The 21721-nt window shown below is 42.6% G+C and overlaps 1 protein-coding gene across 2 annotated transcripts in view; it reads right to left on the reverse strand.

Annotated features, from left to right (window-relative positions):
* The window catches only part of C5_1H10orf53 (chromosome 5_1 C10orf53 homolog), a 202176-nt gene that overhangs the window by 17525 nt on the left and 162930 nt on the right, over window positions 1-21721 (reverse strand). For both annotated transcript variants that reach the window (XM_078641117.1, XM_078641118.1), the window contains exon 2: window positions 8009-8128. In XM_078641117.1, the coding sequence (XP_078497243.1) occupies window positions 8009-8128 (120 nt within the window). The remainder of the gene's footprint in view (window positions 1-8008; window positions 8129-21721) is intronic.

Here is a 21721-nt window from a genome sequence, read left to right on the forward strand (position 1 = left end):
TTTATTTGGAGCTCTCCTCTCTATTTTGAATTTATCTGGGATTGTGCTGTGGCCATCTCCTTGCTACCCGCTATTCTTACCTGCATACAGCGCTCTCTGCATAGTGTTGTTTTTTTTTTCTTTGTTTGCCTTCGCTTTCTGGCAGACTTACGACGATGGCGCATTCGTCTAACACTACTACGAAGACTGCCTTTCTGAAAAACTCCAAAGTCTTTTCTGCATTATCTAAACTCGACATTCCTCCTCCTTCTTCTGGGTCAGATACCACTATGGAATTCTCTCAATTGCTACCAGGGAAAGCCAATACTAAGAGACACAGGAAAGATCCTCCCTCACCTCCCAACCAGCCTGCACCTGTTTCCATGGAGCTCTTGTTAGAGGAAATAAGATTGTTTCGCCCTTTCTTGGAGGAAATCAGAGCTTTTCGCCCTTTCATGGAGGAAACTAATGTCAAGCTCCAAACTCTCACTGATAACTGGTCCCATCTTGATACAAGAGTTTCTTCTGTTGAACATGCAGTCTCATCCATTCAGGATACCTGCTCCAAAGTTGCGCACCTGGCTTCGCAAGTGTCCACTCTCCAGAGACAGGTGGAGGAGTTGGAGAACAGGAATAGGCAGAACAATCCCCGCATTTACGGCTTGGCGGAAAATCTTGAGGGTTCGGATCCGATTGCTTTTTTTAGATCCTTTCTTCCTACGTTGCTTCATCTGCCGGAAGGTACGACTCTTAATATCCAACGCGCCCATCGACTTGGTCGCCCATCTACTTCTTCTTCATCATCCCAGAGGCCGCGAGGTGTAATTCTCTATTTTTTGGAATATACTGATCTCCTTAAGGTTTTAAAAGCTGACAAATCCTCCTCAAACCTGACATGGTCTGGCTCTTCTTTATTTTTTGCCCAGGACTATGCAAAGGCTACAGCAAACCGTCGGAAAGCCTTCTTGAACATGAGAGAGGACCTTCGCTTAATGGGTGCAAGGTATGGTTTATTCCACCCTTGTCTCTTCAAAGTTACCTATAACACCAAAACCACTACCTACGAGGATCCGGTTCGTCTGCAGAGCTTTATTAATGCTCATAAGACTTCAACCATGGACTTTTCGGGTCCTTCTTCTTCGGCTCCTGGTTGAGAGGCTCCTGGCTGAGCTGTTGGTTTTTTCTCTTTTTCTGTATTTTTACAGCACTGTTGCATTTTGCTCCTTTTTTCTCATTATGAATTTTTCTATTTCTTGTCGTTGTTCTCTTTGACTTGCATTGTTGTTTATTGTCCTTATTAACCCGTGTTCTGACTTATGTCCGTAATTTACTCATATGTTCTCTCACCCGTCCTCACAGGAACTTTCTCCTATCTGATGATGTCTTCCCGGTTCCCTGCCTGGCTGACCCTGGATGTGCTGCCTCACCCATGTGGTTCCATCCTCCCCCATTTCCTTCTCGTTTTCTTCTTGTCTAGGTATGTTTCCCCCTAGTCTTCTTCTTGTTTTCCTCTTTTTGGTTTGTACTCCTCTTCTAAGTATTCTCATTTCTTGTTCATATATGGGTACTGATTTTTCTAACTCAGGTTCTGTCTATTTCTCTGCTTTCAATCTTCTCATTTCGTTGCCTTTTACTCTTTTCTTTCCTATTCCTCTTCCTCTTTCTCCTGTCTTTCAGTACTTTGCCTTCCTTATCTTTCTATATTTCCTGCCTTACTTTATTCCTCGAGAGTGCTCTTTTCTTTGTTTCTCACTTCGGATCACGGAATTGTTCCCTCTTTCTTTGTACTCTGTATCTATTGTGTTTCATCTAGTCACTTATCTTCATATATTTCTCCTGATCTTATCTTTTTTCTCATATTTCTTCCCTTCTTCCTGCCCATTCTTATTCATTCCTTCCCTCTTCCTCTTCTCGCTATTTTATTTTGCTTTTCTTCTCCTTCCTTTCTCTTCACTACTTTTCATGGGTCTTTATCCTACTTCTGTTTTTTCGCATGTTTTATCTGAATTTCTATTTAAATTATGTCATTGAACATTGTATCGTGGAATGTTAAGGGTATTAATTCTCCGATTAAGCGTCAACGTATTCTGTCACATCTAGCCAAATTGAATGTTGATGTTGCGTTCCTCCAGGAAACCCACCTTATCTGATATAGAATCTGCTAAACTTAAACGAGGTTGGGTAGGTGAGGTTTTTTACTCACAAGGAGCTGGTAAACGTAATGGTGTTGCACTTTTGTGTCATAGATCTCTCCCACTCACGATTATTTCCCAAGAATCAGATACTCATGGCAGATGGACACACGTCAGACTATCGCTTAGAGGTGTTCCAATTTCCCTCCTTAATGTTTATGCTCCTACTAATGGTGAACCACTTTTTTGGGCTGAGTTCTCTCAACGGATCACCCAATTTATGGAAGACCACTTTATCTTAGCTGGGGACTGCAACCATCCCCTAGATCCTTTCATTGATAGGAACTCCGACGCCACTTATGTTCCCAATAAACCCCACAAGCTTTTCTCCCAAGCCATTTCCCAACATAAGCGGTCGATTCCTGGCGACTTTGCAATCCAACCTTAAGAGAATTTACTTTTTACTCACCATCTCATCGCTCCCAGTCGCGGATTGACTATATTTTTGTATCTCACACTCGCTCAAACACTCACCGCTGCTGAAATTGGTCCGATTCTCCTCTCAGATCATGCCCCTGTTGTAATCAGCGTTGATGTGCTTCCTAAGATCGATGGGCCCAAGAGATGGCGCTTCAATAACGTTCTTCTCCTGGATCCTAAATTTACCACCTCCTTCACTACCTTTTTTGATGAATATTTCTTATTTAATGATACCCCCTCCCTCCCAAAACACACCATTTGGGATGCTTTCAAGGCTGCAGCACGCGACTTTATCATTGCCTATGTTGCAAAGAAGCGTGGGACTGCTCGCCTGTACACTAAAAATCTCCTCTGTGACATTAAGAGATTGGAGCATGTCTACTTTACTTCACACTCAAACGATAGTCTGACTGCCCTTGCCGCTGCCAAGATGAAATTTAATGAAAAGTCCACGGAAGATGCCTCCCTGTACTTGCTAAAATCTAGTGCTAAGTTTTACGGTGGGAGAAATAAAGCTGGGAAAATTCTTGCTAATTATTTGAAGGTCAAACATAACAGAATGAATATTGAATCCATTTACGACACCAACTCTACCTTACAACATAAAGATGCTGACATTCTCACTGAATTTTCCCATTTTTACAAAACCCTATACACCTCTGAAACCCAACCCTCTACCCAATCTCTCACACATTTCTTTTCTAATATCCAAAAACCTGCACACTTTCCTATTGATCTTTCCTCCTTGGAGAATGACATCTCGCAGAAGGAATTGACTAATGCACTCAAACGTCTTAAGCTTAATAAAGCCCCTGGACAAGATGGCTTTACCGTTGAGTTCTACCTCCACTTTTCCAACTTGTTAATCCCGAAGCTACATTCTCTCCTCACCACTTTTGTTGATCTAGGTACCTCCTCAGGCACCTTCTCTGACGCACATATCTGTTTAATACCCAAAGAGGGAAAGGATGCACAACATTGCAAAAATTACAGACCCATTTCCCTCGTTAATATTGATTACAAACTCTTCGCCAAGGCGTTGGCGATAAGATTGGATCATTTACTTCCTGATCTCTTAGGTGAAGAGCAGTCTGGTTTTGTTAAGGGTCGATATATTACTGACAATACCAGACTTTTATTCAATATATTGTCCAAATCGTCACACCTTCAGAGTTCCCTGGCAGCGATCGCCCTAGATGCAGAGAAGGCGTTCGATAGGGTCGAGTGGCCATATCTTTTCCACACTCTTGGATGGTTTGGCTTTGGTCCTAAATTCACTTACCTAGTCTCCTTATTGTACTCTCGACCACGGGCTGCGGTCTATGCGAATGGTCAGATCTCCTCCTACTTTGATCTTGGTAGAGGTGTCCGCCAGGGCTGCCCCCTTTCCCCTTTCCTCTTCAACCTTGCTTTAGAACCCTTTTTGTCCAAGCTTCACCAGAATCCCAACATACATGGTTTTCAAACTGCGGAATCCCCCATCAAACTTGCTGCCTATGCAGATGACATTTTACTCTTCATCTCTAACCCCACAGAATCCATTCCCGCTTTCCTGGAGGAAGTGCGGAATTATTCTTCAATCTCTGGCTACAAACTTAATAGTGACAAGTGTGAGATTTTGCCCTTGACGAAGTTCACCTTTAAACCCGACTTCAATGCCTCCAACTTCACCTGGAGTCCCTCTCACATTAAATATTTAGGCTTGCATATCACTCCTTCTATCCCAGACACCATCTCCCTCTGCTTGACCAAGTGCTCTCAGAAAATATCCGACCTTACAGCTAGATGGCATCCCCTATATTTGTCTTGGTGGGGTCGCCTTGACACCATCAAGATGATGTTGTCTCCTATAATTCTTTACACAATTTCCAATATCCCTGTTTCTATCCCAGCCAAATTCTTTAAAAAGATTAACTCGATCCTCTCCTCTTTCTTATGGCATAATAAGAAACCAAGAATGTCCCTTGCCAGACTCATACGCCCCGCTCTTGAAGGTGGAGTCAATTTTCCAGACTTTTTAGTGTATCAAAAAGCCTTTTTGCTCCGTCAAGCTTCCTTCTAGCTCCAAGATCCAGCCTCACCCTGCCCTCTGTGGACTAAACTTGAACGTCTTCTCCTTTCCCCTTTCTCCTTTGCTGAATATATGTCCTTCTCACGTAAGCCCTCCTTGATTCCTACTCCTATTCATAAATTCACTGTCAAGCTCCTTTTATCTTCCAATCCTCCTCCCCCTATGACTGAATTCCTCTCATCCACTATTTGGCATAACAAATATCTTTTAATACATTACAAACCCTTTTACTGGAAATCCTGGAGGGCCAGAGGGTTGCTCTGGATTTCGCAGTTATTCTCACATTCTACCTTTCACACTCTTTCTTCTTCCTTTGATTTGCCTTCCTCCTTTGCCCCCAAATACCTTCTACTTAAAACAGCTGTAATGGACGTCTACACACGGCTCATACAGGCATCGCCTTCCTCCACTTCTTCTGACCATGCCCTCCGACTTCACTCTCTCTTGCATATCACTCCCAAAGCCTCGATCATTTACAAGCATCTTCATGCTCACGCATCTGCTAGACCTAAGTCTAAAGTTGAGGAGCAGGACCTTGCCGTATCTTGGCCAACATCTTTGTGGGACAAGATATGGACAAAGGTTCGTAAAATGTCTAGAGCAGCGTCCTTGACGCAATCCTTATTTTTCATCTACAACAGGTTGCTCCATACGCCTTTCACCCTTAACAAAAGGTTATCCACTGTCTCAGACGTTTGCTGGTCCAGCTCCTCAGCTCCTGCTACTCTGTTTCATATGCTCTTTCTTTGTAAACATGTGCATGATTTTTGGTTGCAGGTTTGGGCCCAAATTAATGTGATTTTCTATAAGTGTATTCCCTTTTTTCACACACATATCTTTCTAGGGAGCCTCTCTCCCTGTTGGGAGGAAACTGAATTACATGTTCGTATTGTTGATTTGCTCCTGGCTGTTGCATTCCAACAGATTACTATCAATTGGAAGACCTCCTCTGCCATTTCTTTTAAAGCATGGTGGTATAATGTTTGCCATAATCATAGACTTGATACTGCTTTTGTTTTTCCTGTCCAGTTGGCAACCAAGCGTGCAGACCTATGGATCCCTGTTACAATGTATTTAGATAATTGTGTAACCCGTTCTTTTTGTCCGCGACCTGCTCAGCAGGAGGTTCCTAAGCCCCCCTGATACCCTTCTCATTTCCAGTATTTTTCTGCATTATTATCTGCTTCGTCCTTATTTGCTCCTGTTTTTGATGCATAATTATTGTACTTCTTAATTTTTATTCTTATTGCCCATGATACACTTTCTTTCTTTGTTCCCCATCTCCCCCTTCTCTCCTTCATTTCTCTAGCTTTATTATGTACTGTTACCTTATTTCATGATTAATAAAACTTTCTTGAACTTAAAAAGAATTCCAATAGAAGCCCAGGTTAGATGTCCTGCACATCTAACCTGGGCTTCTATTGGAATTCTATAACGCATATTAGCAAGCACATTATCGCAGTTTTAGTGGCAGTTTCCTGCCGCTAAAACGTCGATAATTTTAATGAGGTTCTTGCTAATATGCCCCTGGGAGTCTTGTTGGATGTTAATTACATTTAAAAAATTGTCTTGGGTGTTTATAATTAGGGTGGCAAAAGCTGCACTGGGGAAAGATAATCCTTTAGGTACTGTATTTAATGGTCTGGTATAATGGCTCATGACTTAAGTGGTCAATTGTGGCAGGACTAGATCAGGCTTTAATTCCCCCATGGTTCATAACTTGAGTACTATTAAAATAGGTAATACCTGCTATTTATAAAACTTACATTCTTCAAAACAATATTAAAAACTATATGAAAATAATAGGTTTCCTCGTGCCTTTTGCATCTCATCACCCCTAACTAGTTCTGAAGTTCTCCGAATCATGCACAAAGCCACAAACCCACAATAACTGCAATGGCTAATCACTTTTACAAACCAATTGCCAAGTGGCGGTAACGAGGGCCCACATCATGGAGCACTTTCACTGTTGTAAATCAGTCGACATCGTGCTTCCCAAAAGTGGAAGAAATCTGCAGCAACTGAAACCTCATGGGTCTGAACTCAGTCCTGTGCCCCATGAACAAAATATCCTTACTGGGGCAATTACCCAGGGTGTCTGATACAGGCCACGAGGCATATTTTTTTATTTGTGAATATTCACTGAGGTCTCTTGGGGACCACCAGTTGCAGAAGAAACAAAACAAACACAATTTAATTTCCATAATCACAGAAAAGCCTTATTGAATAGATTGATCATGCAATTTCACAAAAACAATTCTGGTGAAAAATACAGGCAGCAGTTTTTTGAGACACCCTTAATCAACTGATCTGGAACGCTCTCAACCAGACCATGAGAGCACAACCAAACCACGCGCTTTTCAATGTAACCTGAAAGAAGAGCTGCTTAAGAAGGTCTTTGACTCAGGAATGGCATCAAAGAATCGCTGGAGCATGTACCTCGCCAAACAAAACTAAATATGGGGGCAGACATTTTGAGATACCCCCTGCCGAAGGATCTGCAACGCTATCAACCAAACTATGACAGCACAACCAAACCACATACTCCACACATAAAACCTGAAATCAGAACTTTTTAAGCAGGCCTTCGTTTGAGGAGTGTCATTTAAGAATGGGTACCCCTATTCACCCTAGGCGGAATCTAACTTGTCACAATCCACAAGCTCAAGTTCTCCTGCCGTTTCCTTACTCATCCTAATAAATACCCACCCTCATCAACAAGGAAGCATCTTTGGACTCTCTCTTCACCACTGCCCAAGTAAGTGGCAAATCATAAGCCCTGCCTGGCTGGATGGGCTACCACAATTCTATCCCCAAACTTCCCAATTCTTTCGGTGCCATAAAGGGTATAAATCCTACAATACTTTATCCCCACCTTGCATAAACCTCTGTCCTCCATCACACATATGAACTCCCTTACCACATGAATCTGAAATATGCATAAAAAGGTGTCTGAAGCAGCTGCACAGAATATTTTGTACTAAATATTACATGGGAATACATAAATAAATATTATTTTGGCACTTTCAGGAATCGATTAAAAAAAATAAAAAACACGTTTTTAACATTCAATGCTGAGACATAACTACAAACACAAAGTAAACTACTCTATTATTAAACTGAATGCCGCTTGTAAACCCTGTGTGTATTTTTAAAAACATCCTCATATCAGGAGCTAAAACCCCACAAGTTAGAGCTTCCACCGACAGTGGAGAAAGGGTTTGAAAAGATTGCAATGCAGCGCACAAAGCGAAGAATTATGGACTGCAAATCCAAGCGAGTGAATGATGAGACTGAAATGATTGATTCTGAAATGTCATTCTCCTGCTTCCGTACTTGTCCTTACCAAAGTCGAGGTCTGTGATGTTGCAATGAAAAATATTCTCTCCATTCACAATGAGTTCCACCAAGTTCCAGTCCTGCATTTCTTCAAAAACTAATTGGTGCCCATCTGCCAACAGCACAGCTGCAACAAAGCAAAAGTTCAACACACAGTGAATTATGTCCACAGCAGTAAATAGTCTTTTAATCAAATTTCGAAGCTTTGCTACTCTGGGGAAATCACTTTTCGGACCGGTACAGGCGTAACTCTATTATCAAAAGAATGTTTCAATCTCCACCCAATAAGAGGATTCCTTTAAAAATATGGCTTTAATTAGATTTCAGATATTCAAGCAATGAACACTGATAATTTCTGTTAAAATTGGAGCGGTGTAGTTTTTTTATGAAAAAAGTGAGAAAGACAGACACGTTCGGCCAAGTTTTTAACAATAAAAATCAACAGACTGAAAAAAAAATCCCTTTTTAAATCCTGTCTTGTCCTATATCAGCATCATTAGTGACTGTACGCCTGTTCTTCTGAACATTACATGATTGCTCGTGTGTTCTGCACTTTACCGAAGCGCTAAAGTGCCAACTAGCTGAGGACATGCGAAATATAAAACTGTGCAAAATGATACATACCAGACAAAATGGCTCATTTAAATACTGGCGACTCAACTGCTGAACCGAGTTTGTAGGAGGCAGGACCACTGCCATGCTGGTGGTTGCTGGGCCGCAATATCTAAACATGGCTGCCATTGTCACGGAAAGTATTCCTCCAAAATGCCTCCTGCAGACATGGGTTAGCTGGTTTGGTGTTAAAAACGATTTGGGTCAGCAGGGCTTCAACTCCAAGATGACATAATGGCCTATAGTCACTTGTGTGATTACTGAAAACAGACCCCAAAGTGGGCTTTGTTCCTCTTTAAGAATCACATAACTAATGCTCCACACGCAGGGGGTGGGGGAGGGGGGTCCCCATATTTATATAAAAGGTAAGCCCAGTATTTCACTGAGACCGTGGGTAATTACTGACAAGGAAACTCAGCACATGGGGGACACAGAGGGTCTTTTTTATGAGGTTGCCATGGATTGTGGGATCTGGATTGAAAGGAAGCCAGACGAAATTGAAATTCTTTCTCTTCCATGTCTCCTGCTCCCTTCTTTTGTCACTCCAAAGTCAGCCTTTAGCAGCATATATAGTGCCTTACCAATTACCTGTAAATAAATTCAACTTCCATGGATGCCAAGTCTGGCCACAGGGGGATCCAATGGCGAAGTCAGCGGCAACACCCCCATTGGTAACACCATATACCTGTCCAGACTTCCAGGGAGGGGAAGGTAAATGTAAGCAGCCTGGACATCTGTGTTTATTCTGCAGAGTCCCCTTCACCGGTTAACTCTGAGATTTTAAGTCTGGAAGAGTGTTAGTGTTCCGCTTACCTATAACCCTTTTCAAGTGTTTGCAAAATATTACGGAGCAGTGAATGAGGAATTTATAAAACCGACGTGGAGCACACCAAGGGAAGGGGTCCAGCCCAACTGGAAAAAGCCATGGTTCCAGGAATTTGCCTTAAACCACAAGATCATATGTTCTAGATCGTGGTTCCAGAGTGGTGGAGGGTAACTTATAGCAGTTAAATAGATACAACCCATCAAATCTTCGTATTTCTTTTCAAGGCAAACCTTGTTGCACTTCTAATGCTGTCTGGCTCAGATATTTGATGACTCTTTGTATGATCAAATTACCAGCTCATTTGTTTAGTTTGTTTTATGAAAAATGTTTTTTTAATTAAAAAATCTTTCTTTTTGAAACTGTTTTTCTACAGAGCTATACATTTTTATTTACAGTATATTTGTTCATTATGTCACATTAATACGCAGTTCATTGAATCATATGATTTCTAAATTCATTCTTTATTGCTTCCCAATGCATTTTGCGATACACTGTGCTTTGTCATTGGACAGTCTGAAAACAATTGGAAAACTCATTAATTTACTGGATTATCCTGGGGAACGGTAACTAACCTTACTTACTTACGTGTTCAGGATTATATGATTTTGTCATTATATATTGTTCAGCAGCAGTTCTAACCATTATTACACAGTGCTCCATAAATTGTTTGAATGCAACTTTGCAAATGAACTTTACCCACATTTTAATTCGCATCTCACCATTTTCCTAGTTCAATATATCCACAATCACGTGGTGTTACAAAGATCATCATGTTCTTTTGTAGCTTTCCACTTTAATATTTTGCTGAGGTTGGCATGGTATTGGTGTTAGAGTCTCATCGAAAAAGTTACCTTTGTACTTAGTAGTTTTCTTGGAGCTCAAATCAGACAAGCCAGATCTGGTCAAAGTTGGTGGGTAAAGAGAATTCCACAACTCTATGCTGTTGCTAAAAGCCTTTGGTCACAGCAGCTTGCACCGTAAAAACAAGGCAATTCTAGAAGCCCATTCTTGCAGAAGGTTCTCAAATGCATACAGTAACTTCCATTAACCAGTTCTTTTGAGATGAGCAAAGGGGAGTTTAGCGTGCCTCAATGGCAATCACCATAATGCGAAGTCCATCTAGGGTTACATTATGTCAGGATTGCTACGACAGAGCTAATGGTGGGGAGTCTGTACGAAAGACAAAGCTCCAACCAGAAAAACGTACTTCTGGCAGTTGTAGGTAATAACCAGTAACACATGGTCATGCTTCAAACTGCAGAGTCTGCCTAGTTTCAACATGTATAAGTGTTAGGACTGAGCAGGAGGTGACAGGCAGAGTCAGATGAGGTTTCAATGACAGTGACACTGTTAGGTCAGTAGATAGGTCTATGTGGGAACATTTTTGCTTGAAACCTGTACTTACGGTTTAGGATCCTAGTATTTTCTTCAGACTGGCCTTCAAATGACTAACCCAAGGGTCCCAAAGTAACAAAAATTCACTATATCAGGGTCTCCAAAAATAAACCTAAAAAGGAACTATCCTTTTTAGGTCTCGCCTGCATAGGATGCGCCTGCGCAGTATTGCTGTCAAGATTTTATGTTTTTAGTGATCTTTCCATTATGGGCTTTAAGCCCCGCCCCTATTTCCCTTTGGCTGGCGTCACCGTATATATGATAAACGGTGGCCAGCCATTGGGAAAGAGCATGCTGTGACGTACATTTTTCTCTTTTTCTGCCGTCCCACTTGGACGGCCTGACCTGCCTTCCTTCTGACGTAAAAGGTTTCTTATCTTTATGATGCCAAACACATGGCCCCATAAAGATAATAAACCTTTTACTTCAGAAGGAAAACAGGCCGAGGCCGTCCAAGTGGGATGGTAGAAAAAGAGAAAAGTGTACGTCATGGCGTCCGCTTGTTTTTTATTAAGTCCTGCCATACACCACTGTCTGTCCTCCACGGGAGGAAACTGACCTAGCCCCTGAAGCTATCTGTGTCAGTGCACACATGGATGGATTGAGGAGATCAAACATTCTGGTATTTACCCGGTTTTATTCGTGCTCTGAGGCGTTTGTCTCGCTCAACAACCCTTTTGATTTTCTTTTTTTTTCTTTTTTTCTTTATATTTTTATTGTATTTTCATAGACACGATACACACAAAAATACAAACACATATACCATTTCTTGCGCATAGAGCACTGCGCCAGTACATTGCATAGCGTAGATCAGTGAGTAACCTATGCGTTGTTCTCCTTCGTTGGGCAGTTAGTTCAAGTCCCCTTGTGCTGATCATCCTTGTAAAGATTACGATGGACTGACTTTGTTGGCGCTATGCTTGTTCATACACATATAACATGAAACGTGTAACATATAGGTGTTGGCAGACGGTTGAAGATCGGGAGACTACATCTTGGTTCTATCTTGCCGTTTATATTGCCTAAGGTGGTTTGAATGGGTCTAGCGCCTTGTCTAGTGATGACCGCATCTGTCTGGTTGGTTTCTTCCAGGGCTTATTTCTTAGCGCTGTGCTGTCTGCACCTCTCAAGAATATTACCAGGTTTATCCACTCTTTAAAGGTGGCCTCGGTGGTGTTCTTCCATTTGGACAGTATGATCTTTGTGGCACTAGTTAGGAGAAAGTCGAGAAGGTTCCTGTCTTGTTGTGTGTTGATCTCGGTTTTAAGGAGAGCTGTTGTTAGCGTGCAGAACTCCCTCTTAAGGCTGCAGCCTGGTGTTTGATTGGTGAAGTCGAATACTTTGTCCGAGAATTTCTTGACCTTGCTATATTGTTAGATTAGATGGGCTAGGTCCCCTGTTGCCTTATTGCAGTTCCAGCACTGGCTATTTTTTCTCAGGCTAAGTTTCGCTAGCTTTGCTGGGGTCCAGTGTGCTTGGTGCAGTAACCAAAATTTTGTTTGTTCGAGTACTGGTGAAATTATATTACGCGTGGGGGAGGTCCACATGGTCATTTGTTCCGGTCCTGTAAGGGTACAGCCTATCTGGGTTTCCCAGTACCTTTTATTTTTGTCGTTGAGTTTTGAGGACGATGGGCGGAGGAGTTTATATATGTGTTAAATGTGGTGCCCTGTTTTGTTTAGGTTTTCCATGAATTTGAAAATTGATGGGGTAAGGCTGCTTAGGTTCGCTTTTGTGATCGCTGTTTTGATGGTCAGGAAGTTGTATAGTTCTGCTTCTGGGACGTCGAACCTTCCTTTTAAGGTGCTGAAAGTGAGGGCTTTGCTATCCTCTTCTAGGTGTGCTGGATGTGAGAGGCCTAGAGCCCTCCACGTGTTTATTTCTAGGGATTTCCCTCTGTATCTTATTCTCGGGTTATTCCATAGTGCCACCCACTTTGAGTTTTTTATGCTTACCTCTAGTTTCTGATCTAACTTAAGGAGGGCAGTACTAGTTGTCTTGAAAATCTGGTTACCTTTTAGTGTCTGTTTGTTGGCTGTGAGGAGGGTTAGGGGGCTGAATTGTCTAGGGTAGCTTTTTCTAGGGCTAGCCATGTTGGTGTATATTTCTGGTTTTGAGTAACCCAGTGCAACCCTTGTCTGGCTATGCAGGCTGTCTGAAATGTTCTTAGATCTGCTAAGTTGAGGCCCCCTAGTTCTTCCCTCAGTCTAAGTGGGAGGGCTATTCTGGGTTTTTTGTCTCTCCAGATGAATTTGTTCAATGCCTGGTCTATCCTCTTTTGGAAGTCATCAGTCAGTGCTAGGGGGAGCATGCTGGCCAGATAGTTAGCTATAGGTGTAGCCATCATTTTAACAGTTTCTATTCTACTCCACCAGGTGATACATTTGGGTGACCAGTTTTCCAGCAGGCCTCTTATGTTTGTCAGTGTCCTCTTTTCGTTTAGGTCCAGGGTGGTCTTTAGATCCCTACCAAAGTTGATTCCTAGGTATTTGATCGATTGTGTTTGCCACACTAGCCCTGAGTTCCCTAGTACTTCTCTGGTCGTGTATATGTTCATGGGCATACACTCTGACTTGTTTCTGTTTAGTTTGTACCCAAAGTGGGAAGCGTAGGTGTCAATGGTGCTCATGAGTGCGGGTATGGATACTGTCGGGTCTTCTGTTATTATCAGTAAGTCATCTGCGTAGGCCGCCAGTTTGGCCGTGGTTTTGTTGATGGATATACCTGCTATGCTCTTGGTGAGAATATCTTTGATCAGGGGTTCTAGAACAAGTAAGAACGGCAGTGGGGATAGGGGGCATCCTTGTCTAGTCCCTCTTTGGAGGTCGAATGGGACTGAGGTTGTGCCGTTAATGGCAATCTGCGCCTTCGGGCTTTTGTACATGGCCATGACTCTCCTGGCAAAAGTCTCTCCCAGGTTGTGTGCTTGCAGGCATTCTTTTAAGAAGTGCCAAGACACCCTGTCGAAGGCTTTTTCTGCATCAAGCGCGATTGTGACAGCTGGCTTTTGTGCATGTGAGCAGTGTTCTATGACTTGGCCGAGGTGTCTGGTGTTGTCGCTGGACATCCGACCTTTCATGTATCCTACTTGTGTATTGCCTATCAGCTGGGGGAGCAAGCTACTGAGCCTAGTAGCTAATATTTTGGTGTATAATTTGCAGTCTAGGTTAATGAGTGATATTGGGCGGTAGTTCTTCGGCCATTGCGGGTCTTTACCCTCCTTTGGAATGACTATAATGTTGGCCTGTGCCATTGTGGCGGTCACTTCCCCAATCCTCCCGCAGTAGTTGAAGGCTTTCGTTAGAGTAGGTATTAGTTGCTCTTGGAATGATTTACAAAATGGTGCTGTGTAACCATCTGGTCCTGGGGCCTTGTTATCTTTGAGTGACTTGATGGCTGTCCTGATCTCTAGTGGCTTGAAATCTTGGCCTAACGCTTGTGGTTCCTCTACTGTGATTTTTGGCAGTTTTAAGTTCTCTAGGTAGGCTTTCGTACGCTCTGTATCTAATCCCTCGTCTTTTTTGTAAAGCTCAACATAGAATTCCCTGAAGGTGCGTACAATGGGTGTTCGTGGTGCACTTGCCGGCGAACCACCTTCAGGCAATGAACTTGCACAAAAAGTCAGAAAAAGGTCTTTGTGTCCATCGCTGTTGATAGTGTCTTACATTTGACCCATTGAAGCCCGCACACAACAGAAAAGGTGTGTTTTATGGAAACGCCTTGCCTATTTCGTCTCGTTTGATGTCTGCCGTATTGCAGGAGGCTTTGTCTGCAGATTAGGGCGATGGGCTGGCTGTGGCCCCGGGCACAGGCATCATTGCAGGTGAGGAGAGGGTGCAAGCATGGGGATCAGGGGAGCTATTAACACAGATGTTCTCGCTTACTGTACATAATGTGTTTACAGGAGCTGAGAAGAGGAACGAATGATAGATCTGCCCAGGCATGGGTCCCGAAACCTCCAAAATGCAGAGCTCCTTAATTTCACTGCACAGAAGCGTCTATACTGGGCGGCTACTGAAAAGAAGTTTTCGAATAAACTTTGTTTTTTTGTTCTTGCAGTTCACATTTAGTGTGAAATGTTTGTGGTTGCATTAACATTTACAACAAAACGGCCCTTGAGATTATTTTCCATACACCAATGCCTCCTGCATCAAAAAAGGTGGTGCCCTAACTCATGAAAACACGCGCACAAATGAAATGGCTCCAAAAGTCCCAAAAGCAAAACTATGAAAACGAAACACATTTTAAGGAAGACAGAGCAGGTGTGTACAGCAATGTAACGGGGACGTAAGAGAACATATGCTAAAAGACCCAATTCATGCAGGCTTTATTTTATCTGTCTCCTGCCTGAAATTGCCTCTTCTGCAGCAGAGGTCAATGGGAACATATGTTCCCCCGATTTATTTCAAAATCTCCCACTTTCCTCTTCTAAACTGTTGACCAGTGCATAAGAGGTTCCACCAGCAAGCAAGGAAATGCACCCTCACAACTGACATTTACGCCAACTGGGTAGTCAAAGACGGTCATGTTTGTGGTGCAATGGGCCTCTTGCACCCAGGGACACTGGTGCTACTGCAGCTGTTGCACTTGTGACAGATAGCTACGTGACTGGCGATACAACGAAACAAACGGCAATGATGTTAGGGCATCTCTGTCCTTTCGTTGGGAGAGGGGTTCTCCCTAGAAGGATAAAATGTGACAGTTCTTAGCATTTGTTTGACTAAATACAATTGTGAAGTATTTTTTTGTAAAAACGAAATAATCTTGATTTCTTTCTTTCTGCCACAAGGTCTCAATTGACAGTGCCTACACTTTGGCATGTCAACACCAATGCGTCCTGTGGCACCCAGGTGCAAATTAAGCAGCACAGAAGCACCGCTCTACCCAGATAATTAGTTTACATGCTGTTTTACATCAATAACAAAGGATGTCAGTGGTTTTATGGGGCGTAGGGTAAAGGAGAGTGAAGCAGCATTGAACATATCTGATCCGCGTGCTCCAGCGCTGGGAGTTTCACAAAGAGATCCCCTTTTCCTCCAAATTCATGGAGTGAGTGTTCCTCATGTCCTTCTCACACTTGTTGAGGGTCTGCTCTGCCTCCAGCTGCACCGCGCCGGGCCAGGCCCCAGCCTGCAGGACTCGCCTTTCTATGGCCCTGGCAGAATCAATCTGCTGACAGCTTCCTCGCTCTTCCTCAAATCGCGCCCGCCATTCAGCTTGGCCGCCCACTCGGAGCCCCCTTTTGTGAGCGAGAGGACTCGAGCCCCCTCATTGGCCCTCATTACCATGAGCGGTCAGACAGCCTCACAGAGGCTTACAAGCCTCCCCCATTCTGGCCCGGCCGGGGCTGCCTCCTGCCATGCATGTCATAAGATGTACTCACTACTCTCTACTATTCTCTACTACTCACTCTATCCTACACACTCTCTACTACACACTCTCTACTATACACTCTCTACTACACACTCTCTACTACTCTACTACTCACTCTACTACTCTCTACTACACACTCTACTACACACTCTCTACTACACACTCACTACTCTCTACTACACACTCTACTACACACTCTCTACTACTCTCCACTATTCTCTACTACTCACTCTCTACTACACACTCTCTACTACTCTCTATTATTCTCTACCACTCACTATATTACACACTCTATATTACACACAATCTACTATACACCCTCTACTACACTCTACTACACACTCTCTACTACACACTCAGTACTCTCTACTACACACTCTCTACTACACACCCTCTAATACTTACTTTCTACTACTCACTCTACTACTCTCTACTACATACTCTACTACACACTCACTACTACGCACTCACTACTCCCTACTATTCTCTACTACTCACTCTACTACACACTCTCTACTACACACTCTCTACTACACACTCTCTACTACACTCTCTACTACACACTCACTACTCTCTACTACACACTCTCTACTACACACTCTCTACTACTCACTCTCTACTACTCTCTACTACACACTCTACTACACACTCACTACTACACACTCACTACTCTCTACTACTCACTCTCTACTAAACACTCTCTACTACACACTCTCTACTACACACTCTCTACTACACTCTCTACTACACACTCACTACTCTCTACTATACACTCTCTACTACACACTCTCTACTACTCACTCTCTACTACACACTCTACTACACACTCACTACTACACACTCACTACTCTCTACTACACACTCTCTACTACTCACTCTCTACTACTCTCTACTACACACTCTACTACACACTCGCTACTACACACTCACTACTCTCTACTATTCTCTACTACTCACTCTACTATTCTCTACTACTCACTCTCTACTAAACACTCTCTACTACACACTCTCTACTACACTCTCTACTACACACTCACTACTCTCTACTACACACTCTCTACTACTCACTCTCTACTACTCTCAACTACACACTCTCCACTACTCTACTACTCACTCTCTACTACTCACTCTACTCTACTACACACTCTCTACTACGCACTCACTACCACACACTCACTACTACACACTCACGACTACACACACAACTCTACTACACACTCTCTACTACTCACTCTACTACTCTCAACTACACACCCTCTACTACACACTCTCTACTACACACTCACTATTCTCTACTACATACTCTACTACACTCTACTACACTCTATACTACTCTCTACTATTCTCTACTACTCACTCTATATTACACACTCTCTACTACACACTCACTACTCTCTACTAATCACTCTCTACTACACACTCTCTACTACACACTCTCTACTACACACTCTCTACTACACTCTCTACTACACACTCACTACTCTCTACTATACACTCTCTACTACACACTCTCTACTACTCACTCTCTACTACACACTCTACTACACACTCACTACTACACACTCACCACTCTCTACTACACACTCTCTACTACTCACTCTCTACTACTCTCTACTACACACTCTACTACACACTCGCTACTACACACTCACTACTCTCTACTATTCTCTACTACTCACTCTACTATTCTCTACTACTCACTCTCTACTAAACACTCTCTACTACACACTCTCTACTACACACTCTCTACTACACTCTCTACTACACACTCACTACTCTCTACTACACACTCTCTACTACTCACTCTCTACTACTCTCTACTACACACTCTCCACTACTCTGCTACTCACTCTCTACTACTCACTCTACTCTACTACACACTCTCTACTACGCACTCACTACCACACACTCACTACTACACACTCACGACTACACACACAACTCTACTACACACTCTCTACTACTCACTCTACTACTCTCAACTACACACTCTCTACTACACACTCTACTACACACTCACTATTCTCTACTACATACTCTACTACACTCTACTACACTCTCTACTACTCTCTACTATTCTCTACTACTCACTCTATATTACACACTCTCTACTACACACTCTCTACTATTCTCTACTACTCGCTCTCTACTACACACTCTCTACTACACACTCTCTACTACACACTCCCTACTACACTCTCTACTACACACTCAGTACTCTCTACTACACACCCTCTAATACTTACTTTCTACTACTCACTCTACTACTCTCTACTACATACTCTACTACACACTCACTACTATGCACTCACTACTCCCTACTATTCTCTACTACTCACTCTACTACACACTCTCTACTACACACTCTCTACTACACACTCTCTACTACACTCTCTACTACACACTCACTACTCTCTACTACACACTCTCTACTACACACTCTCTACTACTCACTCTCTACTACTCTCTACTACACACTCTACTACACACTCACTACTACACACTCACTACTCTCTACTACTCACTCTCTACTAAACACTCTCTACTACACACTCTCTACTACACACTCTCTACTACACTCTCTACTACACACTCACTACTCTCTACTATACACTCTCTACTACACACTCTCTACTACTCACTCTCTACTACACACTCTACTACACACTCACTACTACACACTCACTACTCTCTACTACACACTCTCTACTACTCACTCTCTACTACTCTCTACTACACACTCTACTACACACTCGCTACTACACACTCACTACTCTCTACTATTCTCTACTACTCACTCTACTATTCTCTACTACTCACTCTCTACTAAACACTCTCTACTACACACTCTCTACTACACACTCCCTACTACACTCTCTACTACACACTCACTACTCTCTACTACACACTCTCTACTACTCACTCTCTACTACTCTCAACTACACACTCTCCACTACTCTACTACTCACTCTCTACTACTCACTCTACTCTACTACACACTCTCTACTACGCACTCACTACCACACACTCACTACTACACACTCACGACTACACACACAACTCTACTACACACTCTCTACTACTCACTCTACTACTCTCAACTACACACTCTCTACTACACACTCTCTACTACACACTCACTATTCTCTACTACATACTCTACTACACTCTACTACACTCTCTACTACTCTCTACTATTCTCTACTACTCACTCTATATTACACACTCTCTACTACACACTCTCTACTATTCTCTACTACTCACTCTCTACTAAACACTCTCTACTACACACTCTCTACTACACACTCCCTACTACACTCTCTACTACACACTCACTACTCTCTACTACACACTCTCTACTACTCACTCTCTACTACTCTCTACTACACACTCTCCACTACTCTGCTACTCACTCTCTACTACTCACTCTACTCTACTACACACTCTCTACTACGCACTCACTACCACACACTCACTACTACACACTCACGACTACACACACAACTCTACTACACACTCTCTACTACTCACTCTACTACTCTCAACTACACACTCTCTACTACACACTCTCTACTACACACTCACTATTCTCTACTACATACTCTACTACACTCTACTACACTCTCTACTACTCTCTACTATTCTCTACTACTCACTCTATATTACACACTCTCTACTACACACTCTCTACTATTCTCTACTACTCGCTCTCTACTACACACTCTCTATTACACACTCCCTACTATACACTCACTACTCTATAATTCACACTCTCTACTACACACTATCTACTACTCTACTACTTACTCTCTACTACTCACTCTACTACACACTCACCACTACACACTCACTACTCTCTTCTATTCTCTACTACTCACTCTCTAATACACACTCTCCACTACACACTCTACTGCACTCTCTACTACACACTCTCTACTATACACTCCATACTACACACTCACTACTCTACTACACACGCTCTACTACACACTCTCTACTACAGACACTCTACTACTCACTCTGCTACTCACTTTCTACTACACACTCTCTACAACTCACTCTACTAGTCTCTAATACACTCTCTACTACACACTCACTACTACACACAGCTACTCTACTACACACTCTCTACTACTCTCTACTATTCTCTACTACTCACTCTATACTACACACTCTCTACTACACACTCATTACTCTCTACTACACACTCTCTACTACTCTCTACTACTCACTCTCTACTACTCACTCTACTACTCTCTACTACACTCTCTACTACAAACTCTCTACTATTCTACTACTCACTCTCTACTACTCACTCTACTACTTTCTACTACACACTCTCTACTACACACTCACTACTACACACACTACTCTACTACACACTCTCTACTATTCTCTACTACTCACTCTATACTACACACTCTCTACTACACACTCACTACTCTCTACTACACACTCTCTACTACTCTCTACTACTCACTCTCTACCACTCTCTACTACTCACTCTCTACTACACACCCTAGTACACATGCTCTACTACTCTCCTACTCACTCTCTCCTACTCACTCTACTACTCACTCGCTACTACTCATTCTCTACTACACACTCTACTACACACTCTCTACTACTCACTCTCTACTACTCTCTACTACACACTCTACTACACACTCACTACTAGACACTCACTACTCTCTACTACACACTCTCTACTACTCTACTATTCTTTACTACACACTCTCTACTATACACCCTACTACTCTCTACTACTCACTCTCTACTACTCACTCTACTACAAACTCTACTGCACACTCTATACTAAACACTCTCTACTACACACTCTCTACTACACACTCTACTACACACTCTCTACTACACACTCTCTACTACACACTCTCTACTACACACTCACTACTCTCTACTACACACTATCTACTACACACTCTCTACTACTCTCTTCTACTCACTCTCTACTACTCACTCTCTACTACACACTCTCTACCACTTACTATTACTCACTCTCTACTACTCTCTACTAGTCACACTACTTCTCACTCTCTACTACACACTCTACTACACACTCTCTACTACTCACTACCTACTACTCTCTACTACACACTTTCTACTGCACACTCACTACTAGACACTCACTACTCTCTACTGCACACTCTCAACTACTCTTTACCATTATCTACTGCACACTCTATCCTACACACTCTACTACTCTCTACTACTCACTCTCTACTACTCACTCTACTACACACTATACTACACACTCTATACTACACACTCACTACTACACACTCTCTACTACTCACTCTCTACTACTCTCTACTACACACTCTACTACACACTCGCTACTACACACTCACTACTCTCTACTATTCTCTACTACTCACTCTACTATTCTCTACTACTCACTCTCTACTAAACACTCTCTACTACACACTCTCTACTACACACTCCCTACTACACTCTCTACTACACACTCACTACTCTCTACTACACACTCTCTAC

Source organism: Lissotriton helveticus, chromosome 5_1 (assembly GCF_964261635.1).
Source record: "Lissotriton helveticus chromosome 5_1, aLisHel1.1, whole genome shotgun sequence".
Lineage (NCBI taxonomy): Eukaryota > Metazoa > Chordata > Amphibia > Caudata > Salamandridae > Lissotriton > Lissotriton helveticus.